At 32.9% G+C, this 22,947-nt stretch overlaps 3 protein-coding genes, 2 non-coding genes and 1 pseudogene across 5 annotated transcripts; 3 read left to right on the top strand and 3 right to left on the bottom strand.

The window, feature by feature from the left end:
- Positions 1–3,413: 3,413 nt before the first annotated feature.
- On the top strand, positions 3,414–4,608 carry LOC131619707 (putative F-box protein At3g16210; annotated as a pseudogene).
- A 1,599-nt stretch (positions 4,609–6,207) lies between these two features.
- On the top strand, positions 6,208–7,436 carry LOC131619706 (F-box/kelch-repeat protein At3g06240-like). Its single transcript, XM_058890773.1, has 3 exons — positions 6,208–6,240; positions 6,438–6,513; positions 6,607–7,436. Exons 1-3 carry the CDS (start codon positions 6,208–6,210, stop codon positions 7,434–7,436), a joined length of 939 nt encoding a protein of 312 aa, XP_058746756.1.
- A 105-nt stretch (positions 7,437–7,541) lies between these two features.
- Positions 7,542–8,844, bottom strand: LOC131615852 (uncharacterized). The gene is made up of 3 exons (XM_058887021.1): positions 8,607–8,844; positions 8,440–8,511; positions 7,542–7,899 (listed from the first exon to the last, which is right to left on the bottom strand). The coding sequence occupies exons 1-3, from the start codon at positions 8,758–8,760 to the stop codon at positions 7,604–7,606; spliced, it is 522 nt and encodes a 173-aa protein (XP_058743004.1). The 5' UTR covers positions 8,761–8,844; the 3' UTR covers positions 7,542–7,603.
- An 869-nt stretch (positions 8,845–9,713) lies between these two features.
- TRNAR-UCU (transfer RNA arginine (anticodon UCU)) lies at positions 9,714–9,786 on the bottom strand. Its single transcript has one exon. It is a non-coding gene; the product is annotated as a tRNA-Arg (tRNA).
- A 5,571-nt stretch (positions 9,787–15,357) lies between these two features.
- LOC131615851 (GDSL esterase/lipase At4g10955-like) lies at positions 15,358–18,294 on the top strand. Its single transcript, XM_058887020.1, has 2 exons — positions 15,358–15,619; positions 17,103–18,294. Exons 1-2 carry the CDS (start codon positions 15,501–15,503, stop codon positions 18,130–18,132), a joined length of 1,149 nt encoding a protein of 382 aa, XP_058743003.1. The 5' UTR covers positions 15,358–15,500; the 3' UTR covers positions 18,133–18,294.
- Positions 18,295–18,868: 574 nt separating this feature from the next.
- On the bottom strand, positions 18,869–18,941 carry TRNAR-UCU (transfer RNA arginine (anticodon UCU)). Its single transcript has one exon. It is a non-coding gene; the product is annotated as a tRNA-Arg (tRNA).
- Positions 18,942–22,947: the final 4,006 nt, after the last annotated feature.

Raw genomic sequence — 22,947 nt, 5'->3', positions numbered from 1 at the left:
ATCACAATATACTTCACGAATGCTTTAGACTTGGTATATCAATCAGCATACTGCGAGAGGTGAGGGTGAGATTCCCATCTATTTCCTTGTGAGTTGAGTTTCTCTAGGCAAACAACTAGTTCATGCATTGGGGAAAGGCATATTATGTCATCCATTGGAGTACAACAAGGTGGTCCGTTAGGGCCGCTCCTTTTTGCCCTTGTGTTACACCAACTTATTTATCAAATTAGCAACGATTGTAAGCTTATTCTTCATGTGTAGTACCTTGATGATGGGACCATTGTCGTGTGAAATAGAGTGTATAGATGCTTCTCTTTGTGCATGTTGTTGTACCCCAAAATTTGCCCACACTTTTTAAAAATTCAAAACTATTTCAAAAAATAGGGTTTTATAAAAATCGAGGGTTCATTTACATTGACGTCCTGAATTTTATAAATATTCAATTTAAAGTCTATTTTAAAATATAATAGTTTACTCTTAAATTATTTATATTTTAATAAATAGAAAAATGTTTGCCTATGCTTCGTATACTTTCAATTGGCTTTTTATTGCAAAACAAAAGGCCAGTTCTCTTACCGTATTACAGAATTGGCGACTTGTTGAAAGAGTATTGTGGTGTACTTTTCGTTTATATCGTATCCACAGGGATTATTGCGATATCACCGCCGTTCTATAGCCTATTTTGTCTTGAGTTAATGTTACTTTAGTTTTGAGTTTGCAAAAGATCATTCAACACTTTAGTAGCAAAGAGTAAATTAATGAAAGTTCTAAGTTAAAGAAAATGTATCAAGATTCGATTTCATCGACCTAACTTTGTATATCTCCTTATAAATATATGTATATGAACTCGTTAACGATCAATATAATTACGTATCGACGTCTATACCGTCCGTGTCCGCAACAATATAGCTAGATTTATCGTATTGTTTAACCGACGATTTCTCCACCGTTTAAACAATACAAATAACGTTTTTAAAACCGATACTAAGTAAACATCAAACGCTAAATCCATGTCTGCAATTTATCGTTTAATAGATGATAAAGTTAGGTCTAGATACAAACATTGATGTCTCAAACACTTATACCATAGAAAAGCTTTAATAAACAAACTAAACCATCCATATTGATCATCACTTGTTCATACATAATATATTCACAAGAAAAACATACAAAAGGCTAGGAAGATTACATCTTATCTTGATACAAAAGAGATTTAGCTATCCATGAAAATGGTAGCTTGCTCAAGAAGGTAAGGATGAAGAATGACAAGCATCTACGGCGATTAATCGACGATCAAGGCTTCGATTCTCCAATTCTTCACTTGCTACAGTAGTTTAGTGCTCTCTTCTATCTAAATATGTCTAACTAACTATAATATCTACTCTGGCCCTTAAACAAACAAACAAAATTACGCAGACCGCGCTTAGCGCGGTGAAGCCGGCTAAGCGCGCTATCCCAAAATGGTTAAACCGCCCAACCGTGCTAAGCGGGCTCCAGACCGGGCTTAGCATGGAAGTTTCTGCCAGAACTTCCTTCTTTTCTTTAAAACCGCGCTTAGCGCGCCTATACTGTGCTTAGCGCGGTAACTTTTTCCAGCAATCCTTGGTTTTTGGTCTTGGAATATCTTGCATTCGTTTTCCATGGTCCAAGCTTCCATTTATCTAGCAAAAACTATAAAATCCAACACAAATTGCAAAGGTAAGAACTATTCGACAATAATATAAATATAAGAATAAATATACCAAATGATAATAAAATACTACTATTAACCATAAAAAGACTTGAAAGTTACCAAAAATTACCCAAGATATTAACACAATTTGGTAACTAACACGACTCTGCTGGAGATTATTTAAAAAAGGGTTACCTTAGAGCTTAGATCTCTTATAATTTGTTTGTTTTGATTGCTTTACTGTTTAAGGGTGTTTTCGGCATTTGAATGGAAGATGAGTCCTATATCCGGATTCTAGTGCACCTTAAGATAAGAAGTGGCATATTCATGGTGACCTCCCTCATGTATGTGGGGGATGAGTCAATATGAGAGTTCACGCTTAAGTTAGACCTCCATGGATGTGTGCATACTTCTCTTGTATAAGGGAGGTTTATGTAGATATCTTGGGTGCGTCGGAGCTTAAGGACCTTTAGTCACCCCTTAACCCATCTTGGCTTTTAGAAACGTAGTGGGAGGACTATTCTTGGTGTATGTTGAGTTATAGACGTTACCCGATACTACAACTCAAATAGGTTCTTTCTTAAGGTATCATTGCATGATATGTATGTATCATGTTTGAGGGTGCTTTAGAGAGGCTGATCATTATGAGTAACCTTTAGAACCCTGTTATTGATTTCATTCCTATCCTTAAAAGTACCTTTGGGGAAGGGTAGTTACCTGGTTATACTCCATGCAAGCTTCAAACCTAGGGCTACTTGTGTGACTTGTTTGTATTCAGTTATCTAACAACTTGATTTCCTTGCATGATTTGTTTGTAGGACTTACTTGTACTCATCACCTTATCCCCTGCTTAATGCATAACATCCGCATACTATCACATCATCATAACATAGCATGTTAACTAACTTTTTTCGAGGATCTTAGGGATTTATGGCGCACAATTTCCAGGTGCTATTATGGAAGGATTATCAAGAGCCAAACTCCTATCAAGGAGAAAAAGGATTTATTTTCCTCTAGCCAAATTCTTTCAAAATCAAAAAGTATAATACTTTAAATCAGAGGTTGTGACCCACTTGATATGGTGAGCTTGATTCTTATAGAAGGACGTCCAAAGGTTCAAATCTACTTATACCCTAAACAAAATTAGGAAAGAAATAGAATGGTTATAAAATGTGCTTATAGAAAAAGAATAGTTATAAAATGTAAATATGTTTTTAGGTGTTTTTAGAATTTTTACTTAATACTTTAAAATAAATTTTTTTATTTACATAATATATATATATATATATATATATATATATATATATATATAATATATATATATATATATATATATATATATAATATATATATATATATTGTATTAAATTGTATATTAGAGAAATAAATAATAGAAATAAAATTTATAATTTTGACAAGTTTTATGAGTTAAAAATATTTTAAATTAAAAATATTTATGTTTTTAAAAAATTGATATAAAATTGTTTGAATTTCAAAAGAAATTAGCCATGATATAAGTATTAACTATTAAGTTATATAAAGATTTTTTTTAATGAGAATAATATTCATATATTCTCTGTCTAAAGTTTCTTTTACATACTCAACCAATAAGAAAATCAATAATTTAGCATGTCATGAAAAACAATTTAAAATAAAAGTGGGATATTATGTGAAACAGATTTATATAAACAGAGCAATCCTATTGACAATATTCTTCATCAGTTCTAGGTTTACAGTCGAGAGTTACTGTTTCAGATGGAAGAAACGGATGCGATCGTTGTGACAAGCAAAAAGGTTAGAAAGTATATAACTGATGATGTCACATTCTGTATTCTCTCTAAATTGCCTTTAAAATCGTTGAAACGATTTGAATGTGCATGCAAGTCATGGTCACTCTTGTTACAAAACTCTTATTTCACGACCATATTCAACAACAACAACAATTTGATGTCTGTTAGTAAGGATTACGATGATACATATTTCATCCTACAATACAGTAAAGATGAATACACAACTCCGACTGAGTTTTATTTGCTACCTGACAACGTCTTTAAAAATAGAGTCAAAATTGATTGGCCCCTTCCATTTAGAGAATATAATGATGATATTTATATTTTGGGTTCTGTTAGTATTAATGGTATTTTTTGCCTCAAACAAAAGTACAAGTACAATGGAAGACCTGTGCTGTGGAATCCAACTACTAGTGAATACAAGGCCATCCCTCCCAGTGATCTGAAGTCTGTGCCACCTTACCGTAGCTTTTGGTATGTTGTTCTTGGATTTGGTTACGTAACAGACGACTATAAAGTGGTTCAATTGATAGATTATCATCTCTCAAATAACCAAGACAGGAGCTCTTTGGAGTTATATTCTCTGAGAAACAACTCTTGGAAAGAGCTTGATACTTGTTTACCAGATCTTCATTACTGTTCTCTAGCTCGAAGTATCGGAGTGTATCTGAATGGAGTGTCTCATTGGTGGGCTAGAAGTGGGTCTAAATATGATACGAAAGAATGTTTGATATCATTTGATTTTAGCAGTGAGGTTTTGTTTACCACACCAGCTCCCTCATACTTGGATGTTACTCCTCGTCTTCTTTCAGCGGAGAATCACTTGGTGCTTTTAAATGAGTCAATTGCCTTGATATCAACTTACTTTAAGACTAGTACTTTTCATATATCAATTTTGGGGGAACTGAGTGTCGAAGAATCATGGACTAAACTCTTTCTTATTAACCACCTACCTTTCATCCACTATCCCATCGGAGTCGGGATAAAAAACAATGTAGTATATTTTAAGAAAACGGATGGTAAACTAGCCTGCATTGATTTAAATACTAAGATGATTGAAGAGGATCTTGGTGTTAATCCATGGTATTATGGCTCTCAAATAGGAAAGTACAAGAAGAGCTCTCTTCCTATAGGAGGAATGCATAAGTAATTATTTTTTCTTTTCTTCTTTTCGTCATGTTTATGACTATAGTTATTGTAATTTTAACTTATTAAAGCTAAATTACCTGATGCAATAGATCAATTTTTGAACATTATTTCAAATCATAAAAATAGTTGCACTTGTACTTTGACTCTTAAAAAAATAAAAGAAAATTCTCAATACACTCCATATATTTTTCTTTTGTGAGACTTCATAAAATCTTAATTTTGATTCTATTTCAGAGAATTTTTTGAATGTATCTTGTTCTAAAAGAATTCATCCGTGTGCACTACAATATTTTGAAATATCCTTTTGAAATTTACACTACAATATTTATATTTTTAGGCAACAACCAAGAACAGTTGTTAAACAACGATTCAATTCCTCATTCGTACGAGCAATTTTTTTGAAGTATTATTTAGTTTCTGACATAAAGAAAAAAGACTCTAAGAAATAGTTACAAAGATGTGGCTAAAACATTTCTGTTTCCTTCACATAAATGATTGTTACATAAATGCATATCACTAGGGATTTGGTTTGGTGTAGTAACTAAGTCACACGATTTTCTATCTCAACCGTATGATTTCAAACTAATCGATCGAGATATTTTCATCAAGATATTTTGAGCAAATTATTAGGGATTTGTTTGGAATGGCATTTACAGCCACAAAACCGCATCCGAATGCTGTTTTTATGTGGAAATTTAGAAGCTGACAATTGCGGCATCTGACCAAACGCGCATTTTGGTTTTCAGACGCTAAAATAAACATACGCTAGATCTTCTCAGATTAACAACTAAAATAAACAAATGTGTAACGACATACTTTTACTACTGCAAGTTATCCTACTCACCAACAAATTACCATCAAGTGTTTTAGAAAACAGTCCATTATTTACGGTTTCTATGACACTGCAACAACAACAATCAGTATCACAACACTTACACTTGTACAGGCAGAACCGACAAAAATTGCAAAAGCCTTTACGCGATTGCAAAAAGTTATTCAAAACCTTGACTTCCATAGTGATAACGGCATGGGAGAATATAAAAAAGTTGAACAATGGAAGGTTGGGGAAAGAGGAAATTGATCATTTGATATGAAAAATATGTCTAAATTTATCTTCGTAGACATTAACTATACCACATATCAGGGAGGACACATAAAAGTTTCACCTGACAAGGTTATATTATCCAGAGTAGTTAATAGCGACGTTATTCCTTAATATCTAGTAGTTGTTTATCCCGCTATACTATATGTTATCCTGCTATCCCATTTTTGGGGTCGGCACGGAGGGCTGCTATCCATGCCACTGTACTAGGAATGTCTACTTTGATATTATCATACCAAGTTTCTTATATCACTTAAATTTTCAATCATGTGCTAGCAACAAAATCACTTTACACAATTGGAACCAGAGTAATGCTTTTGTATTTAACAAGAAATTACCATCCTTTGCTATTGTAGTTTACAATTACACTGCCACAAGACAGAAGCAATAATCATTCACGATATGTATTATCGACCTGCAAGTTATAGTATGTACTTTAACATCACAAAGATGAAGTCATTGAATTTCCTTATATCAAACAAATGTGTATTCGCATGGAGTCAACAAAAACTGATCTATTGCATCAGGTAATTTAGCTTTAATAAGTTAAAATCACAATAATCATAGTCATAAACAAGACCAAAAGAAGAAAAGAAAAAATAATCAATTATGCATTCCTCCTATAGAAAGAGAGCTCTTCTTGTACTTTCCTATTTGACAACCATAATCCCATGAATTAACACCAAGATCCTCTTCAATCATCTTAGTATTTAAATCAATGCAGGCTAGTTTACCATCTGTTGTCTTAAAGAAGACTACATTGTTTTTTATCCCAACTCCGACGGGGGAGTGGATGAAAGGTAGGTGGTTAATAACATAGAGTTTTGTCCATGATTCTCTCACACCGAGTTCGCTCAAAATTGATATATGAAAAGTGCTGGTCACTATGTAAGTTGATATCAATGCAATTGACTCATTTAAAAGCACCAAGTGTTTCTGTCTCAAACAAAGCTACAATGGAAGTCCTGTGCTGTGGAATCCAACTACCGGTGAATCCAAGGTCATCCCTCGCAGTCGTCTTAACTCTGTGCCACCTTACCTTAGCTCTCGGTATGTTGTTCTTGGATTTGGTTACGATTCCGTAACAAACAACTATAAAGTAGTTCAATTGACAGATTACCGTCTCTTAAAAAGAGAACTCAAAAGCACTTGGGAGTTATATTCTCTAAGAAACAACTCATGGAAAGAGCTTGATACTTTGAGACCAAATCATCGTTACTATTCACTAGCTCAGAATGTCGGAATGTATGTGAATGGAGTGTCTCATTGGTGGGCTAGAAGTGAGTCTAAATATGATATGGAAGAATGTTTGATATCATTTGATTTTAGCACTGAGGTTTTGTTTACCACACCAGCACCCTCGTACTTGGATGATACTCTTTCATCGGAGAATCACTTGGTGCTTTTAAATGAATCAATTGCCTTGATATCAACTTACAAAGAGACTAGTACTTTTCATATATCAATTTTGGGGGAACTGAGTGTCAAAGAATCATGGACCAAACTCTTTGTTATTAACCACCTACCTTTCATCCACTACCCCATCGGAGTCGGGATAAAAAACAATCTAGTCTTCTTTAAGAAAACGGATGGTAAACTAGCCTGCATTGACTTAAATACTAAGATGATTGAAGAGGATCTTGGTGTTAATCTATGGCATTATGGCTCTCAAATTGGAAAGTACAAGAAGAGCTCTCTTCCTATAGGAGGAATGCATAAGTAATTATTTTTTCTTTTCTTCTTTTCGTCGTGTTTATGACTATGGTTATTGTGATTTTAACTTATTAAAGTAGTTGAAAAATGGTTTTAGGAAGAGTAAGTAATGCAGTGATGGAAATTAAGTTACTATATGTATAAATTTATATTCAGAATCACTAAATTTATTATGTCTTAAGGTAAAAGCTGTACATAACCAGTTAATATAGCTATTCCTAGTATTATAAGAGGTGGAAGAATCACAAATGCTCCTATTGTTGCAAAAAAAGTTGAATCATTTCTTTGAGAAACTTCATTTAGATAATTCTGTCTCTTGATATTTCTCCTTTGTGAAGTTGTTAAGAACTTTGCACTCACTTTCTTCAAGTTTTTACCTAAGGGAATGGTGAAATCATCGTCCCTGTCTCCCACCAACTGTGCAAGCTGGTCTCGAATTGAAAGTTTTAGAGAGCTGTTATTGCTTTCATTACCTGGAAAACAGAAATGCTCTCATAGTTGTCATCATTTTCCCAAAATCAGACAGAAAGAAAAAATAATCTAAGAAAGATCTTACAAAGATGTAACTATAACATTTCAGTTTCTGTCACATAAGGGAATCCTCATTGAGACATAAATGCATATAGTAACTATGTCACACAATCTATCTCAACTGTCCAATTTCAAACTATCGCCCATGATCATTTTAAACTGATTTTAAAATTCTGTAATAATAAGTTATTAGATCTCAGATTAACAACTGAGACCAAAAACTGTATAACTGTATGTTTTTACCACATCAGTAGTGACTTATGAAGTACCAATACAGACACTGGACACGGCATCTATTCAAACATGTGTCAGACACCCTCGTAAGACACGACATTGATACTCTAACATGTGCCGGCCAGGCACGGTAAGACACGGCATCGATACTCTAACAATTGAGTTTTCAAAGGTACAACTGTTTATAGCTTTCAATTTTTATTTTTTTGAGATTCATTACATGAAAGATAAGAAGTTAAGTTGCATACCACTGATTGATGAGGTTGTAGATGTAAATTGCTCCAAAAGATCCAGCTGTGCACGAGTAGAAGACAAAGATCCTATTATGCCATAAACCATAACCACATAAATTTGAAACGGAATTAAGAAAATAAATAATAAAAAAATAGATTAGGAATTGTTGGCATGCACATACCAAGAGAAGAATCATCCTCTGAAACACCAGCGTCAGTTCCTGCTGATTGAGCAGTACATGTTCTTTTTGTTACAGAAGAAGGAAGACTGAATTTGATGTATTGTTTGTGTGTGAGAAAAGAAGAAGTTGTGGTGAGATTCAGATTGATGGCCATGAATTGCTAAGTTTGATAATTGGCATTGATTTTTGGTTTGAGAATTCCAATTTTGTGAATTTTGTTGGGTTTATATGAACTAGGCAAAGGCGGTAGCTCAGTACCACAAATAAATATTTATTTATGGATTTTTTTGTGTGATGAAAGATTCTAGTTCCATGTAGGACCACCAACCTTGAATGTGTGTCTCAAAATTCTACTAAAATGGACTCTTATTTTGCTGTACTAGATTTCTTTTTAGTCTAGAAATTATTTCAAACTGTTTACTCTTTTACTTCCTAAGAAATATGAGGAACAACTGTAATTTTAATCTCCTCTAAATATTTCTTTCTTATAAATCAGTAGGTATGGAAATAAAATGAGAAAGAGGGTTGTTGTCATGGTAAACCTTTAATTGTCACATGCGGACTATTGGATGAATCTAGGAAGATTCTAGAAGTTACATCTCATATGTCATTGATCCAATTTGTGTTGGAATCATGACAATATTCTAATAGGGAAGTGAATTTGAAAAAGTTCTTTAAGTTTCATATTGTGTGTTAGTTGATATTTATTTAGATATGAATCTATTGCAAGACACCATCAAGTTGAGACTGAGAAATAATTAGATTGTTGTATGGTTATTGAGGATGGTGTAGAATACCACTCAATTAGATTTTATTATGCATTTATGTGTGTTGAACAACTGGTATGTGACATTGAGGCCGGAGTTCATATTTTTTAATTATTATGTCTTTCTAACAAGTACTCAATTATAATGAATGTTTACGTTGATTCGAGTCAATGTGATGTCTTATTTAAGTGTATACTATATTAAAATTAATATGTGTTTTGTTATATTGAAATAAATATTCAGCAAAATCATATTTTATAAAAAAAAATTGAGATTTTAAGATTCGTTGATGTCAAAAGATGTGTATTTACGTTGTAAAAATTATATAATTAAAAATGACCACACCTGGTGGGACTCGAACCCACAATCATTTGACTAGAAGTCAAACGCCTTATCCATTAGGCCACAGGTGCAATTTGTTGACAAAAATATTTATTGTTATTATTTATTCAATATACACACTACTTGCATGCAATAATACTCATATATTATATAATGTCAAAATATTAATAAATAAATATTTATATGTATAAAGTATGTCTGTATAGCTTTCTAGAGTCCCCTTCAACAACTATGTTAGCAAGTTGTTTAGACTTAAATTTCTTACAATCATGATTCTCAATTTCATACCTGATTCTCACATTAGTCACCACCTCTGATAACTTCATCTTTGTATTGTATTTGAGTTTGTAAATAACTAACTTTGCAACCTATTATATTGTGAGATTTTTGTTGGTAAATACTCTTCAAAATTTGTGATTGAGAAAACATCTTCACCTTGAATGTTGTTCTTTTTAAGTTAATGTTTTACTAGACAACATAATATAGTCACACTTCTTCTCATAATTGTATGCCATGCCACCCTACACGTCTTACCATCATTTTTTACTAATAAATTTTCCTACCATTCAACACATTAAGGTCAAGTATTACATCTTTGAACTGTCTCACTTAAACAAATTTCATTCCAATTATAAACATGAAATTCTTAGTCATGACACATTTTTTATTATACCTAATTAAAGTAGGTTTATCTTCACTACTATCATCATTGTCAAGTTCATCGAAGATGTATTCATCTTCTATATCATTTTATTTTCTCATATTTTGTGTAATAAAGCCACATGGTGGTAGTAGTGATTCATTCGTAGTTGAAGCACAATAAACGGTATGTGCTTTTATAAATCTGTCATATTTGCACCTTTTACGAAAATACCATCAAACCCTTCATCAAATTCATTTTTTCTTTTTTTTTCACTATCATTAAAACATATATTTCTAACCGATTCATCACTCGTATTCTCCCTTGTACCATTCATCACTCAAGTGATCAACACCATCAACAACAATAATTTTCTCTTATTTTTTTTTTCTAAAATTTGATCGACAAATGTTGAAATTCATTTTGAAACTTTAGGTTTAACAAATATTTCTACATCATATTTCTTGTCTTCAACATACTTTGACATTTAACATGCATAGCCCTCATCCCTGAATTGATTTAGATTCGTGTGATGTAAACAAAGCAAACATTATAGTGTAAATACCATAAAAATGCAATACAATACAAATTTACCTAAAAATACAAAATTAACTACCATGATATACAAGATACACACTCATATATTAGCCAAATACGATAAATTACATTGTACAAACAAATACGATACAATACACTATAAGTATGAATGACATTAAAAATGTAACACTTGAAACAAACATGAAAAACATACAAATTCACCATATACACACTAATATAATACTATCAACAAGTATGTTCAAAAAAATTAAGCACGCGGGGACCAACCCTTACCGCAAAAAGAGTATTATTTTCTAACTAAATCTTCAAGGAATCTACAACTTTCAATTTCCTCACCAACTTAAGCAACCGCAACTTTTATTGTTTGTAATAAAATATAAATATTTGGTTTCTTCAATGCAACAATAACTCACCTTTAAAAAATATCAAATCAATTTAAACTATATAATCACATTTCAGGATTTGGTGGCTTTATGGCGGCAAAGTCACCATACCTTTAGGCAAAAATTATTCAGTTTTTTATAATAAAAAATTAAAAACAAATAAATATATGGATGAGAGATAAATTTGGAGGAGAGAGATAGACAAATCCCTTAAAGGCGCCAAATCCCTTCCCCACATTTCACCATGTTGATTATATGAAAATAATTTACAAAAACTAATCTAAAAATTTGATTTGGTGGGGGTGATTACTTAAATATATGTTTAATTGTAAAAAGAAATTGAATGTGTGTAAAATATTTATATTTTATGGATAACAATTAATTTAATCATAAATTATTTGATATTTTTGAGTGGAGAATTGAGATTGCTATCTTGACACCTTTTTTATATTCTGATTACTATTTCTAAATACATAAATAAATATATAAAAAAAGATTTTTTATATCTTTCTTTCTCGCTTTACTTTTTATCCTAGTGTAAAGAAAAGTTGGTTGATGCAGTTCAAAAACTTGGTTAATATATTTTAAAAATTGGTTAGTTTGATCTCAAACATAAAAATAAATAAAAGTTAGTTAATAAAGTTAAAAGTTTGGTTATTATGTGTGTCCAAACATCAAAACAGATCAACATTGATAATAGAAAATTGGTTAATTTCACTAAGGCATTGGTTAATATGGTTAAAAGATTGGTTAATATGCTCCTAGACATAAACACTAAGCTACATTTCTAAAGAAAAGTTGGTTAATATAGTGCAAATAGTTGGTTAATATAGTTAAAAGATTGATTAATATGTGCACAACATCAAAATAGAGTCACGTTGGTTACTAACTATTTAGTACATAAACATCAAAGAAAATTTCTTTGGCCACTTCCTTATGGGGGTCACCCCCAGCGAAAATACCAAAATACCCCTGCTTCGGAAATGAACTTCCGAAGCGCTTTTTTTTTGAAAAAATTGACTTATTTCGGAAGTTCATTTCCGAAGCAGGGGTTTCGGAAGTGAACTTCCGAAATACTGCGATTTCTGCAGATTTATCAAAACACTCCCCCTCCCCCAATCATTTACCCTAAATCAAAACAAAAAGTGGCAAAGGCGAAAATTTGTGCAAACAGAATTCCAAAGCTGCATCAAGGCTCCAATCACACTGCTAAACAACATTCAAAAGCCCTCAATCCTAACACTTTGTAAGTTTTGAAATTTTTAGATCTATTATTCAAATGCATGTTATTTAGGGTTTTAATTGCATAAATGATATATGGTTAGGTTGTTAAGTTGCAGAAAAGTCCATCGCAGGGGTGTTTCGGAAGTTCATTTCCGAAAACACCTCCCTCCCAGTTTTCGGAAATGAACTTCCGAATTGTATCAGAAGTTCAAATTTTTTTGTTTTTTATTTTGTCTCGCATATTAATCGATTTCAACTGTTTACAGGAACATGTCAGGCAACCAACAAGCACGCAGGATTGCGTCTTCTAAAGAGGGCGCTAAGGGAAGAAAGGGTTCTTCAAAGAAGGAGGTGAAAGAGGTGAAGGAGGTGAAGGAGGTGAAGGTGGTGAAGGAGAAGAAGAAGCTTTTGACTAGTTCTGCTTCTCGTCCCCTGGGAGTCCATGGCTCGGACGCGCAAGCTCAGCCTTCAGGCGTGATCAACGCTGATGGTTCTGATACTGAGTGTGATGAAGATTGGTATAATTATCTTCATTCGGAGGAGTTCGCTCGTCGAGAAGAATAACGTGTTTTTATTTTGTTTGATGTGTATTTTGTAACGCTCGTCGGGCAGAATAACATGTTTTTGTTTTGTTTGACGTGTTTTGTTTTGTTTTGTTCGGATTTCGGATTGTATCGCACAGTGTTTTTGTATTGGATTTATCATGTTAATAAAAATACGTACTACTGTAAGTAACAAATGACGGAGGAGGTGTAACCGGGGCCGGAACATATGATGGAGGAGGTGGATGTCCGGAGGAAGAAGAACCAGAGGTACGTCCACCGCGAGACAAAGGAGCCAATCATTGTAAGCTATAGTTTATCATTATCATCTGGGGACGTCATTTCTAAAAAATCAAGATTAAAAATAATAAGATTTTTTTCCCAATTTTTTGTAATGACGTCCCCTGATGATAATGATAAATTATAGCTTACATTGATTGGCTCCTTTGTCTCACGGTGGACGTACCTCCGGTTCTTCTTCCTCTGGACATCCACCTCCTCCGTCATATGTTCCGGCCCCGGTTACACCTCCTCCGTCATTTGTTACTTACAGTAGTACACCTTTTGAAATTTGGAAGCCTTTTTTTCTCCCCACCACTCTCTCATCCCCACCTACCCGTGTTCAACAATATGTAACTTTAATTTTATGTATTATTATCGTTGTAATCTTCACCCGATTAAATAAAGCGAATTGTTGTTGTTTTTCATTTTATTCTGTCCAGACATATTTTCGGAGGTTCATTTCCGAATTCTCCAAGGGGGGTGCATTCGGAGATGAACTTCCGAAACACCACATTTTCTGAAAATGTAACTTTATTTCGGAGATGCATCTCCGAAACCAATATTTTATATTAAAAAAAACACGTTTTCGGAAGTTCATTTCCGAAAACACCTTTTTTTCAAAAAAAAGTACCGTTTCGGAAATGAACTTCCGAAACAAGGGGCAATGTTGTAAATTCACCAGGGGTGGGCAAGAAGGTTAGGAGGTGGGTGAAGAAAAAACCACATCAAAACAGAGCAACATCAGTTATGCAATACAACATATTTATTAAATTCCAAACAAAATATTATTGATTTGCACCACAAATTATGCATTAAAATTTCATCTTAGTTTTCTTCTCATGCTTCCTTGGTTGGTTCTTCATTCTTGTAGCCATGTTTGAATTAAACTCTGATTGACTTTTTAAAATACCAGCAGCATCATTAAACAGAAATCACGTCGTCCTTGAGAAAGATGATGAGGATCATCGTTCTTGTCGTTGAGAGAGGAGAAGAAGCATCGTCGTTTGCGTCGTTGAGAGATGAGAGGAAGAAGTGTCGTCACTGAGAGAGGAGAGAGATATGTCTTCATTGAGAGAGAAGAGAGATGCGTTGTCAGAGAGTTTTGTTGAGAGAGACAAGGAAGAAGTGTTGTAATTGAGAGAGGAGAGAGTTATGCATTCGTTGAGAGTGGCGAGCGTTGGGTCATCGGAGAGTTTCGTTGAGAGAGAAAGGAACCTTTTCAATACAGAAAATTGAAGAGTAAAAGATCTTTTTGATTAAACCTAAGACCTATTTGAAAATGACCAAATTATCCTAAATTGTTAAGTGAATTACAAAATAACCAATATATAGGAACAATGATTATGGTGTAGGTGTACAAAAAGGTGTCAAGATAGCATATTTCTTTTGAGTTTAGTTTGGTGTTTGATTTGGAAAAATCTTTTCCTTCAAATATTGTGGATGATATTGATGATGCTGACAACTTCTAATTCATCAGATTACCGTGTATAGTGGTAGAGACGTGCATATATACACTTAGACAATAAAGTTAGTGATTATTATAAATGTGAGATTTAAGATTTAATATAGTGCATAATTGAGTTAGACTTTTCTTTAGACTTTATTATACTCATGTTTAAGGAGGACTCAAATTTTCTACACAAATTTTTAGTGTTTTAGAGGACAAATATCTTAGGATCATACAAATTCTTGTTATTTGATAGTATCAAATATTTCTCCATAAAAATGTTCCTTGCGGAATATTCATCTTCTAATTTACTTTACTTTTTTTGAGAATTTAAAGTGATATAGTTTCTTGCCATTGAACTCTAACCTAGATCATAATTTATTTAAAATTCAAAATTTCTTTAAAATCCATTAACATAAAAATAGATCACTCGTATAGTACAATTTACGAAGCTTGTTAACATAAAATAATAACACTAGTATAGTACAATTTACGAAGCTTGACCGTTAGTTAAGCATCCAAAAAGTTAGTTTGAAAATATTTAGATCCACACATTAAGAAAATGACCATACCGAATAGGATACTAAGCCATCTCTTTTCCAACTTGCTTTCACAATGGAAACTCATCACCACCTTCCCATAAATGTAAAACAACACAACTAAGAAACCGAACCAACAAACAACAAAGCCTTGTCTTTTGTTCTTTTCCATGTTCATGGCAAATCGTGTGGCTCCTAATCCTCCTGCACCTCACCCAGATGCTTTTCATGTGTCTGGTCCTCGGAACATCACTACCCTTAACTGGAGAGACCTTATAACTTCCAGTTGGTAAGTCTAACTACCCTTTTTAATTAATCAACTTAACATGTTTGTTTAATTGCTTCAGAGAATTCTATTTTATCAACAACAAATAAAAAAACAATTTTTTATGTGTTTACCATACTATTAGTGGTTTGTGTGTAATTTGTTTCTGTTTACTAGTTTATCAACTTTGAAGATGTTAGCATAATGGGTTGGGTCATATTAGTGTAAAGTTGTTAGCTTTGGCCGAATGGGTATGCAAAGTTTTTTAATTTTAGGTTTCCAACCATCATGAATTGGTAAATGATATAAAAATTTATCAGCAGGATTGCATCTGTCATAGTTAATTGAAGATGAGTTGCTTGGATTTCTGAGATCTAATTGATTGATTTTGCTGTCAATCAGGGTCTAGTTATTTATTTGTCTTTTGGTAACTCTTGATTGTTTGTCTGCTGTAACCTTCATTCTGATATCCAATTTTTTAGTTAATTAATCATTTGGAATTGAGATTTAGGACCTAACTTTCAGCATTTTCGTAACTTTAATCTGTGGAGATATATCAAAGTAGTAGGGTTTAGCCAGGGTCATGATGTTAGAAATTTGGTATAATAATCCTGGATATCTTCGAAGAATTGTGTTTGTTCACTTTCCGTACAAAGTATTTCGACCCTATTCTTGTCTGGGTTCATGAAATCTTTGCGGGGATAATTCTCGAAGAGCAATCTGTTTCTGACAATAGAGAACAGATCAGAATGTAGAGAGGAAGTATATTTCGTGTACCAAAATTGAGGCCAAATGACTCCTTATATAGGAGATTAACAACAGAAACCGAAAAGGTACAACTTTTCAGAAAAACGGTTATGTCGGTTGGAAAGGGTACAATTATTCAAAGGACCCCAGCCAGGGGCGCTGCCCCTTGGACCCCGCCAGGGCGCTGCCCCGCACCCCGCCAAGGGGCTACGCCCCTTGAAACCCTGTTTCTATTATTCGTATTCAATTACACGTTTGGCTCGACGAGCGTGCACTCCGCACTACCCTAACTCGTTTCAAACTTAACGCATAATTGCATTGGCCTATAGTAAATCACATTACTACCAAAATACATTGATGATACTAAAATCACCAACACATGATATATCAAAGTAGTACGAATTAGCTTAACTTGAGTGAAAAGAAAATGAACTAGCTTAACTTGATGCAGTCTTATAAAAAAGCTTAATTTGATGTAGCTGGGTTTGCCAGGATCATGAATTCCATGTTGTTTGTAAATCGGAACCATTGGACACTCACAATTCGAGTTCCTGTTTTGAAACTAATTTACTTGCATGGGAATACGAGTCATCTAATCTTCGTTCAATATTTCCAATTTACCAGCCACAGTGAATGCGTGAATATGTGACTTCGGGGAATTGACATTAATTTTGCAAGGCCCTTCACCATTCATTTGTCAATTTTGTTTCATAAACACTCAAGTTTTAGTAACATTGCCATTCTTTTATTGCATATACAGGAAGGATCCAAAGTACAAAAGAACGGTCATTTCCTGCTTCATACAAGCAGTTTACTTGCTCGAACTGGATAGACAGGAAAAAAGAACACAAGACAATGCCCTAGCTCCAAATTGGTGGATTCCCTTCAAGTACAAGCTCGCAAAAACATTAGTTGACGAAAGAGATGGGTCCATTTTCGGTGCAATACTTGAATGGGATCGACCCGCAGCATTAGCTGACTTAGTACTAGTAAGACCAAACGGTGCCCCTAGAGCTGTTTTAGTACTTAGAGGAACATTACTCAAAAGTCCTACAATGCGGAGAGACATTGAAGACGATCTCCGTTTTGTTGCATGGGAAAGCTTAAGAGGGTCTGTCAGATTTAAAGTGGCATTAGAGGCTCTAAAATCAATTTGCGATATGTACGGAAGTAGTAATGTGTGTATTGCAGGACATTCTTTAGGCGCTGGTTTTGCTCTTCAAGTAGGAAAACAATTAGCGAAACAAGGAATCTATGTGGAGGCGCATTTGTTTAATCCACCTTCTGTTTCACTAGCCATGAGTCTCAAAAATCTTGGAGAGAAGGCCGGATATGCATGGAGTAGAGTTAAATCTATAATTCCTTATGGAAGGGAAGCTCAAGTTAGCAACGATGTGGAAAAGACCACAGTTGTCGAACCGAAAAGTTGGATGTCTCGATTATATGGTTCTGGTTTGAAGGATCCTAGCGCTGTTGTTGGCATGGCAAAATGGATTCCTCATTTGTATGTTAACAATAGTGACTACATATGTTGCTATTACAACGATCCTAGTGGCACAGCAGAGAAAGTTGTTGATAAGGAGAGTGTTGGTGGACAAATTACAGCGAAATTGTTTGTTGTGGCAAAAGAAAAACAGAAATTTCTTGAGGCTCATGGTTTGGAACAATGGTGGTCAAGTGATGCAGAACTTCAACAGGTTATTCATAACAGCAAACTCATAAGTAGACAACTTTCATCTTTATACACTTACACTCCTTCCCAGGCAGTAACAAGGGTTATGCCACAATAATAAATGAATATCATTGGAAATTGACATATTACAAAATCTCTCATTTTTCAATCTTAATAATGCAGCCAGTTTTTGGCTTGTAATCTGTTCTTTTAGATGTTGCATCGTCTAAGAGTTAATGTCTGGAATACGAATGCAAAATTGTTATATTCTTTTATTAAACTTGAGTTTCAGAATTAAAACATCTTTAAATGTGTTAAGAGGTAAGAGCGATGCATGCCATTGTGATCTGTTCGGTTCAAAGGGTCCTCACTCCTTAAACATGATTGTGAAACGTGCGGTGTTACCGCAATTTTCTTCAAAAGCCAAACATAGGCTAAGAGGTTATGGGAGGAGGATGGTTATATGGTTGTTGGTGTAACAGAAACCAAAGGATACTCATGTGGTCTGTAGGTCTTAAATAATGGCAATATATTAACAAGATAATGAAATACTAGGGATGATAATTCGGTAATATCCTACCAAGAGTGAGTCAGGAACACTTAAAACTAAAGAACACTATTCGATAAGCTAAAGGTAAAGCAAATATTTGAGGTGAGCAATGATTGCAAATGATTAACTCATTACTATCTTAAAGACGGATGAATTAGTAAATCATCTTTGTGATCAGTTTTGGGCTAATCATCCTTGTGTTACATGATAAGTACAAAAATACAAAAATAGTGATTTATTGAGTTGTGTAAACTCATGTTGTATATTTTCACAATCGTAAAATAGGGAGAACTTGTTGAGATTTCACACCTGGTGGGACTCGAACCCACAATCGCTTGATTAGAAGTCAAACGCCTTATCCATTAGGCCACAGGTGCAAGTTAGTGACTAACAAATTAATTATGATTATTTATTTAATATACAAACCACATGCTCACAATACTAATACACTATACATTGACAAAATATTAGTAGTAAATAAATATTTATATATAAAGTGTGTTTGCATTGCTTGTTAGAGCTCTTTCCAACAATTATTACAATTATTCTAGCAAGCTGTCTAGATGCTCACAATACTAATACACTATACATTGACAAAATATTACTCCCTCTGTCCCAAAATAAGTGTCACATTTACTTTTTAGATTCATTGAATATTTAATGTATCTGGTCTCTATACAGACTAGATACATTAAATATTCAATGAACCTAAAAAGTAAATGTGACACTTATTTTGGGACGGAGGGAGTAGTAAATAAATATTTATATATAAAGTGTATTTGCATTGCTTGTTAGAGCTCTTTCCAACAATTATTACAATTATTCTAGCAAGCTGTCTAGCCTTAAATTTCCTATAACCATGGATCTCGGATTTATAACACTACCACCTCTTATAACTTAATATTGGTATTATTTTTAAGTTTATCAAGAATTATTTTTGCTACCCATTCTATTGTGACATATTTGTTGATGAATACTCTTCCACATTTGTGATTGCGAAACCACGTCTTCACCTTGAATGTTGTTGTTCTTAATATTCAACTAGACAATATATTGTAGTCACATTTTTTCTTATGCTTTCATACCACCTTACACCTTCTACTGTCATATTTGGAAAATCAAACTTTTCTACCATTCAACACATTATGTTCAAGTATTGCATCTTTGAACTGCCTCAATGAGGAGAATTTCACTCCAATCTTAAATTTGAAATTCTTAGTCATGATATATTCTTCATTATACCTGATCAAAGTAGGTTTATTTTCACTACTAATATCCTTTGATTCACTGTCAAGTTTATCAGTGATGTACTCATATTCTATAACATGTTATTGTCCCATTTTTGATGTCTTAAAGTCACATGGTGGTGGTGGTGGCGGTGATGGTGGTTCATTGGTGGTCGTAGCACTATAACTATTATGTGTTTCATTAGTTTGACCTATATTTTCACCATCTGTGAAAACACCACCAAACCTTTCATCAAACTCATTCTTCATCTCTTATTCACTATCATCAAAATATATATCTCTAACTCGTCCATCACTTGTTTCCTTTCTTGTACCATCTAACACTCAGGGTGATCAACATCCTCAACAACTATACTTACTAATATAACTAGAATAACTTAGGAATTAGTTCATAAGAACTGACAGGTAAGTTGACTAGCTAGCTAATATTGTCATTGTGATTAAAGAGAATGAGACTCTTAGACTCTGTATTGACTTTAGAGACTTAAATGTTGCTACTCCAAAATACGAATACCCAATGTTGGTGGCAGAAATGCTAGTTAATTTAGAGGAAGCTTTTGAGTATTTAAGTCTTTTATATGATTATTCTGGATATAACCAAATTTTTATTGCACATAAGTTGTGTTAAAAAAGGCATTTTGATGCCCTGGGGCCTTAGGAACTAATGAGTGGGTGGTAATGTCTTTTGGCCTAAGGAATGTTGGTGAAACTTACCAAACAGTAATGAATTTTATATTTTATGATTTCATTGAAACTTTTGACAATCCTTTGAAAGGATGAGAAAATATGGACTTAAGAATAACATCACCATTGTTGAACCTTCTAAAGGAAACATATGTCACTAAAAAGATAATGGATCACCAATTATTTATAATTGATCTCTAAAATGTGTTACTTCAAATCATTCAAATTAATTTATTTTATTAATTAATATTTCGTAAATTAATGATAATAATGGTGTGTTATTATCAATGATTTTCATGGTGAATGATTATGACTCGATTTTTTATTTTTATTTTACTTTTGAAATTATTAAAATATGGGCTATCTATCTTGTCTTTCTCTCCTTCGTATATAAAATAAGTATTCTCATTAATGCAATATAATGGAAAAATTAAGAAGGTAAAATTAGAAGAAGAAAATTATAAAGGTCAAGTGTTGGAGAAACATGATCTTAGTAGGTTTAGTTAAGGTTCTCTCATTGACTTGAAAGAGCAATTATGTTAGAACAAAAACCATACCATTATAAGTAAGTCGGATTTCTTGATAAAAATCACTTTACTTAAATAATAAAAGTTAATTTCTTTCATAATGTTTGCGCTCTTTAAGATTAATATCATAAGACTAATATTATAAATGTGAGTTCCGTCAACATGAATTACATTTTCTATAATAGTAAAATTTTTATGGAATAAAAGTAATATTCAAATTTCCTTCCTTTGGGTCTAACTTAACTGAACTAAATTTCATAAGACTGAAAGGCTTAGAAGAAAGGCCTAGGACCAATTTATACAATAGATTACAATAAATAGTTACATATCAAATTGTAATGATATTTATATGAGATATAATTGAAATGAATTCCTACCTAAATAACTTAGATTTAGGGGAGAAAACATTGAAATAAAACAAGTGTAAAATATTGATCTCAATCCACTAAAAAAATCTTCTAATAGCGGAGCATATTCAATTAAGGATCAAATTAAATATGATTATTTACATGATATTTATTTTGCAAATTTTATTTGACGTAGATAACCAAAAATACTTAAATCAACATTTTTATCAATCTTAGTCAAGGATAAATGATAGACTTTTAGCAATTATATTGTCAAAGTAATAAAAATATGTTTGTATTCAGAGAAATTATGATATTTTAGCAGAACGATTTGGATGTTATTGAAAGTAAAAATAATTGAGGGGTTTTCAAGGTTTGATTTTGATAAAATAAATGCGTAAAGAAACCGTTGGAAACTTAATCATATTAATATATTAGGCGTTGTTTTGAATCCCATGTATGTCATTATTGATCCTGACATCTATTTTTTCTAAGTTGATTTCCCATCAATTATTATGGTTTAACTTAGTCGTGTTACCCAATTCCTTCGTGTATAACTCACTCTTCTAAACTACAACTTTCTAATTTCTTAGATCAACTAGATAGTTAAAATAGGAAATATTTGGTGTGTGAAACCATAAGTCACAATTTCTAATTTATTATTTTTAATCAATTACTATGTTGAATAATTAATTTGGATTCGATTCACATATTTATGGTCAGTAATTTGTATGATTCTAGGTTTGATATATGAGTTCGTAAACATATATAAAGCAATCAACATGAAAGTAACTAAATAAAAATATTGAATTAATCAAAAGTGAAAGTAGTATAATACGCAGACATATGACCCAACGGGTTCATCTAATAAGTCCTAGTCAATAGAAATTTAGCTACTCATACTAATAGAAATTAGAACTGGAGAAATAAAGAAAAGATACATGAATCTCTAGTAAGAAATTTAGATTTCGATGATGAAAACCTTCATTCTACGGCTTCAAACTTTACTTTACCGTCAAAATTTTGTGCCAAAATAATCCAACCACTTTTTCCTCCACATTAATCCTTTTTACATAAGTCAAAATGGGATTTGAACCCACACCCTTTCGGACCAGAACCTTAATCTGGCGCCTTAGACCAACTCGGCCATCTCAACTTGTTGCAATTTTTTTATCATTTTTCAATTTTTGTATGTAATTAATATTATTTGCATCGTTCTAATTTTATCTTTTTGTATCTACAATAAGCAAAGGGGCTTTAGGACTGATATGTGAACACTGATGACCTGATCTAACTTTCTATGTCACTATATATAGCTTCAGCCCTACCTTAGAGAGCCTCGAATCTTCATCCTATAACTACGCTCCCTAACTAAAGGGGTTATGTGCAGTGTGACTTTGGACCACTAGAGAGCGTAGTGGTTAACTTGTCTTTTATATATATATATATATATATATATATATATATATATATATGGTTAGTTAACTCTGTGAAATATGGTTATATGCAGTGTGACTCTAGACAATTAGGGTGAATGGTTTGACCTTTTGAAGTATTTATAATTGTAGGAAGAGAAAA

The sequence above is a fragment of the Vicia villosa genome, linkage group LG7 (genome assembly GCF_029867415.1).
Source record: "Vicia villosa cultivar HV-30 ecotype Madison, WI linkage group LG7, Vvil1.0, whole genome shotgun sequence".
Classification (NCBI taxonomy): Eukaryota; Viridiplantae; Streptophyta; class Magnoliopsida; order Fabales; family Fabaceae; genus Vicia; species Vicia villosa.
The sequence above is the reverse complement of the archived record's forward strand: the minus strand, read 5'-3'. Positions and strand labels throughout refer to the sequence as shown.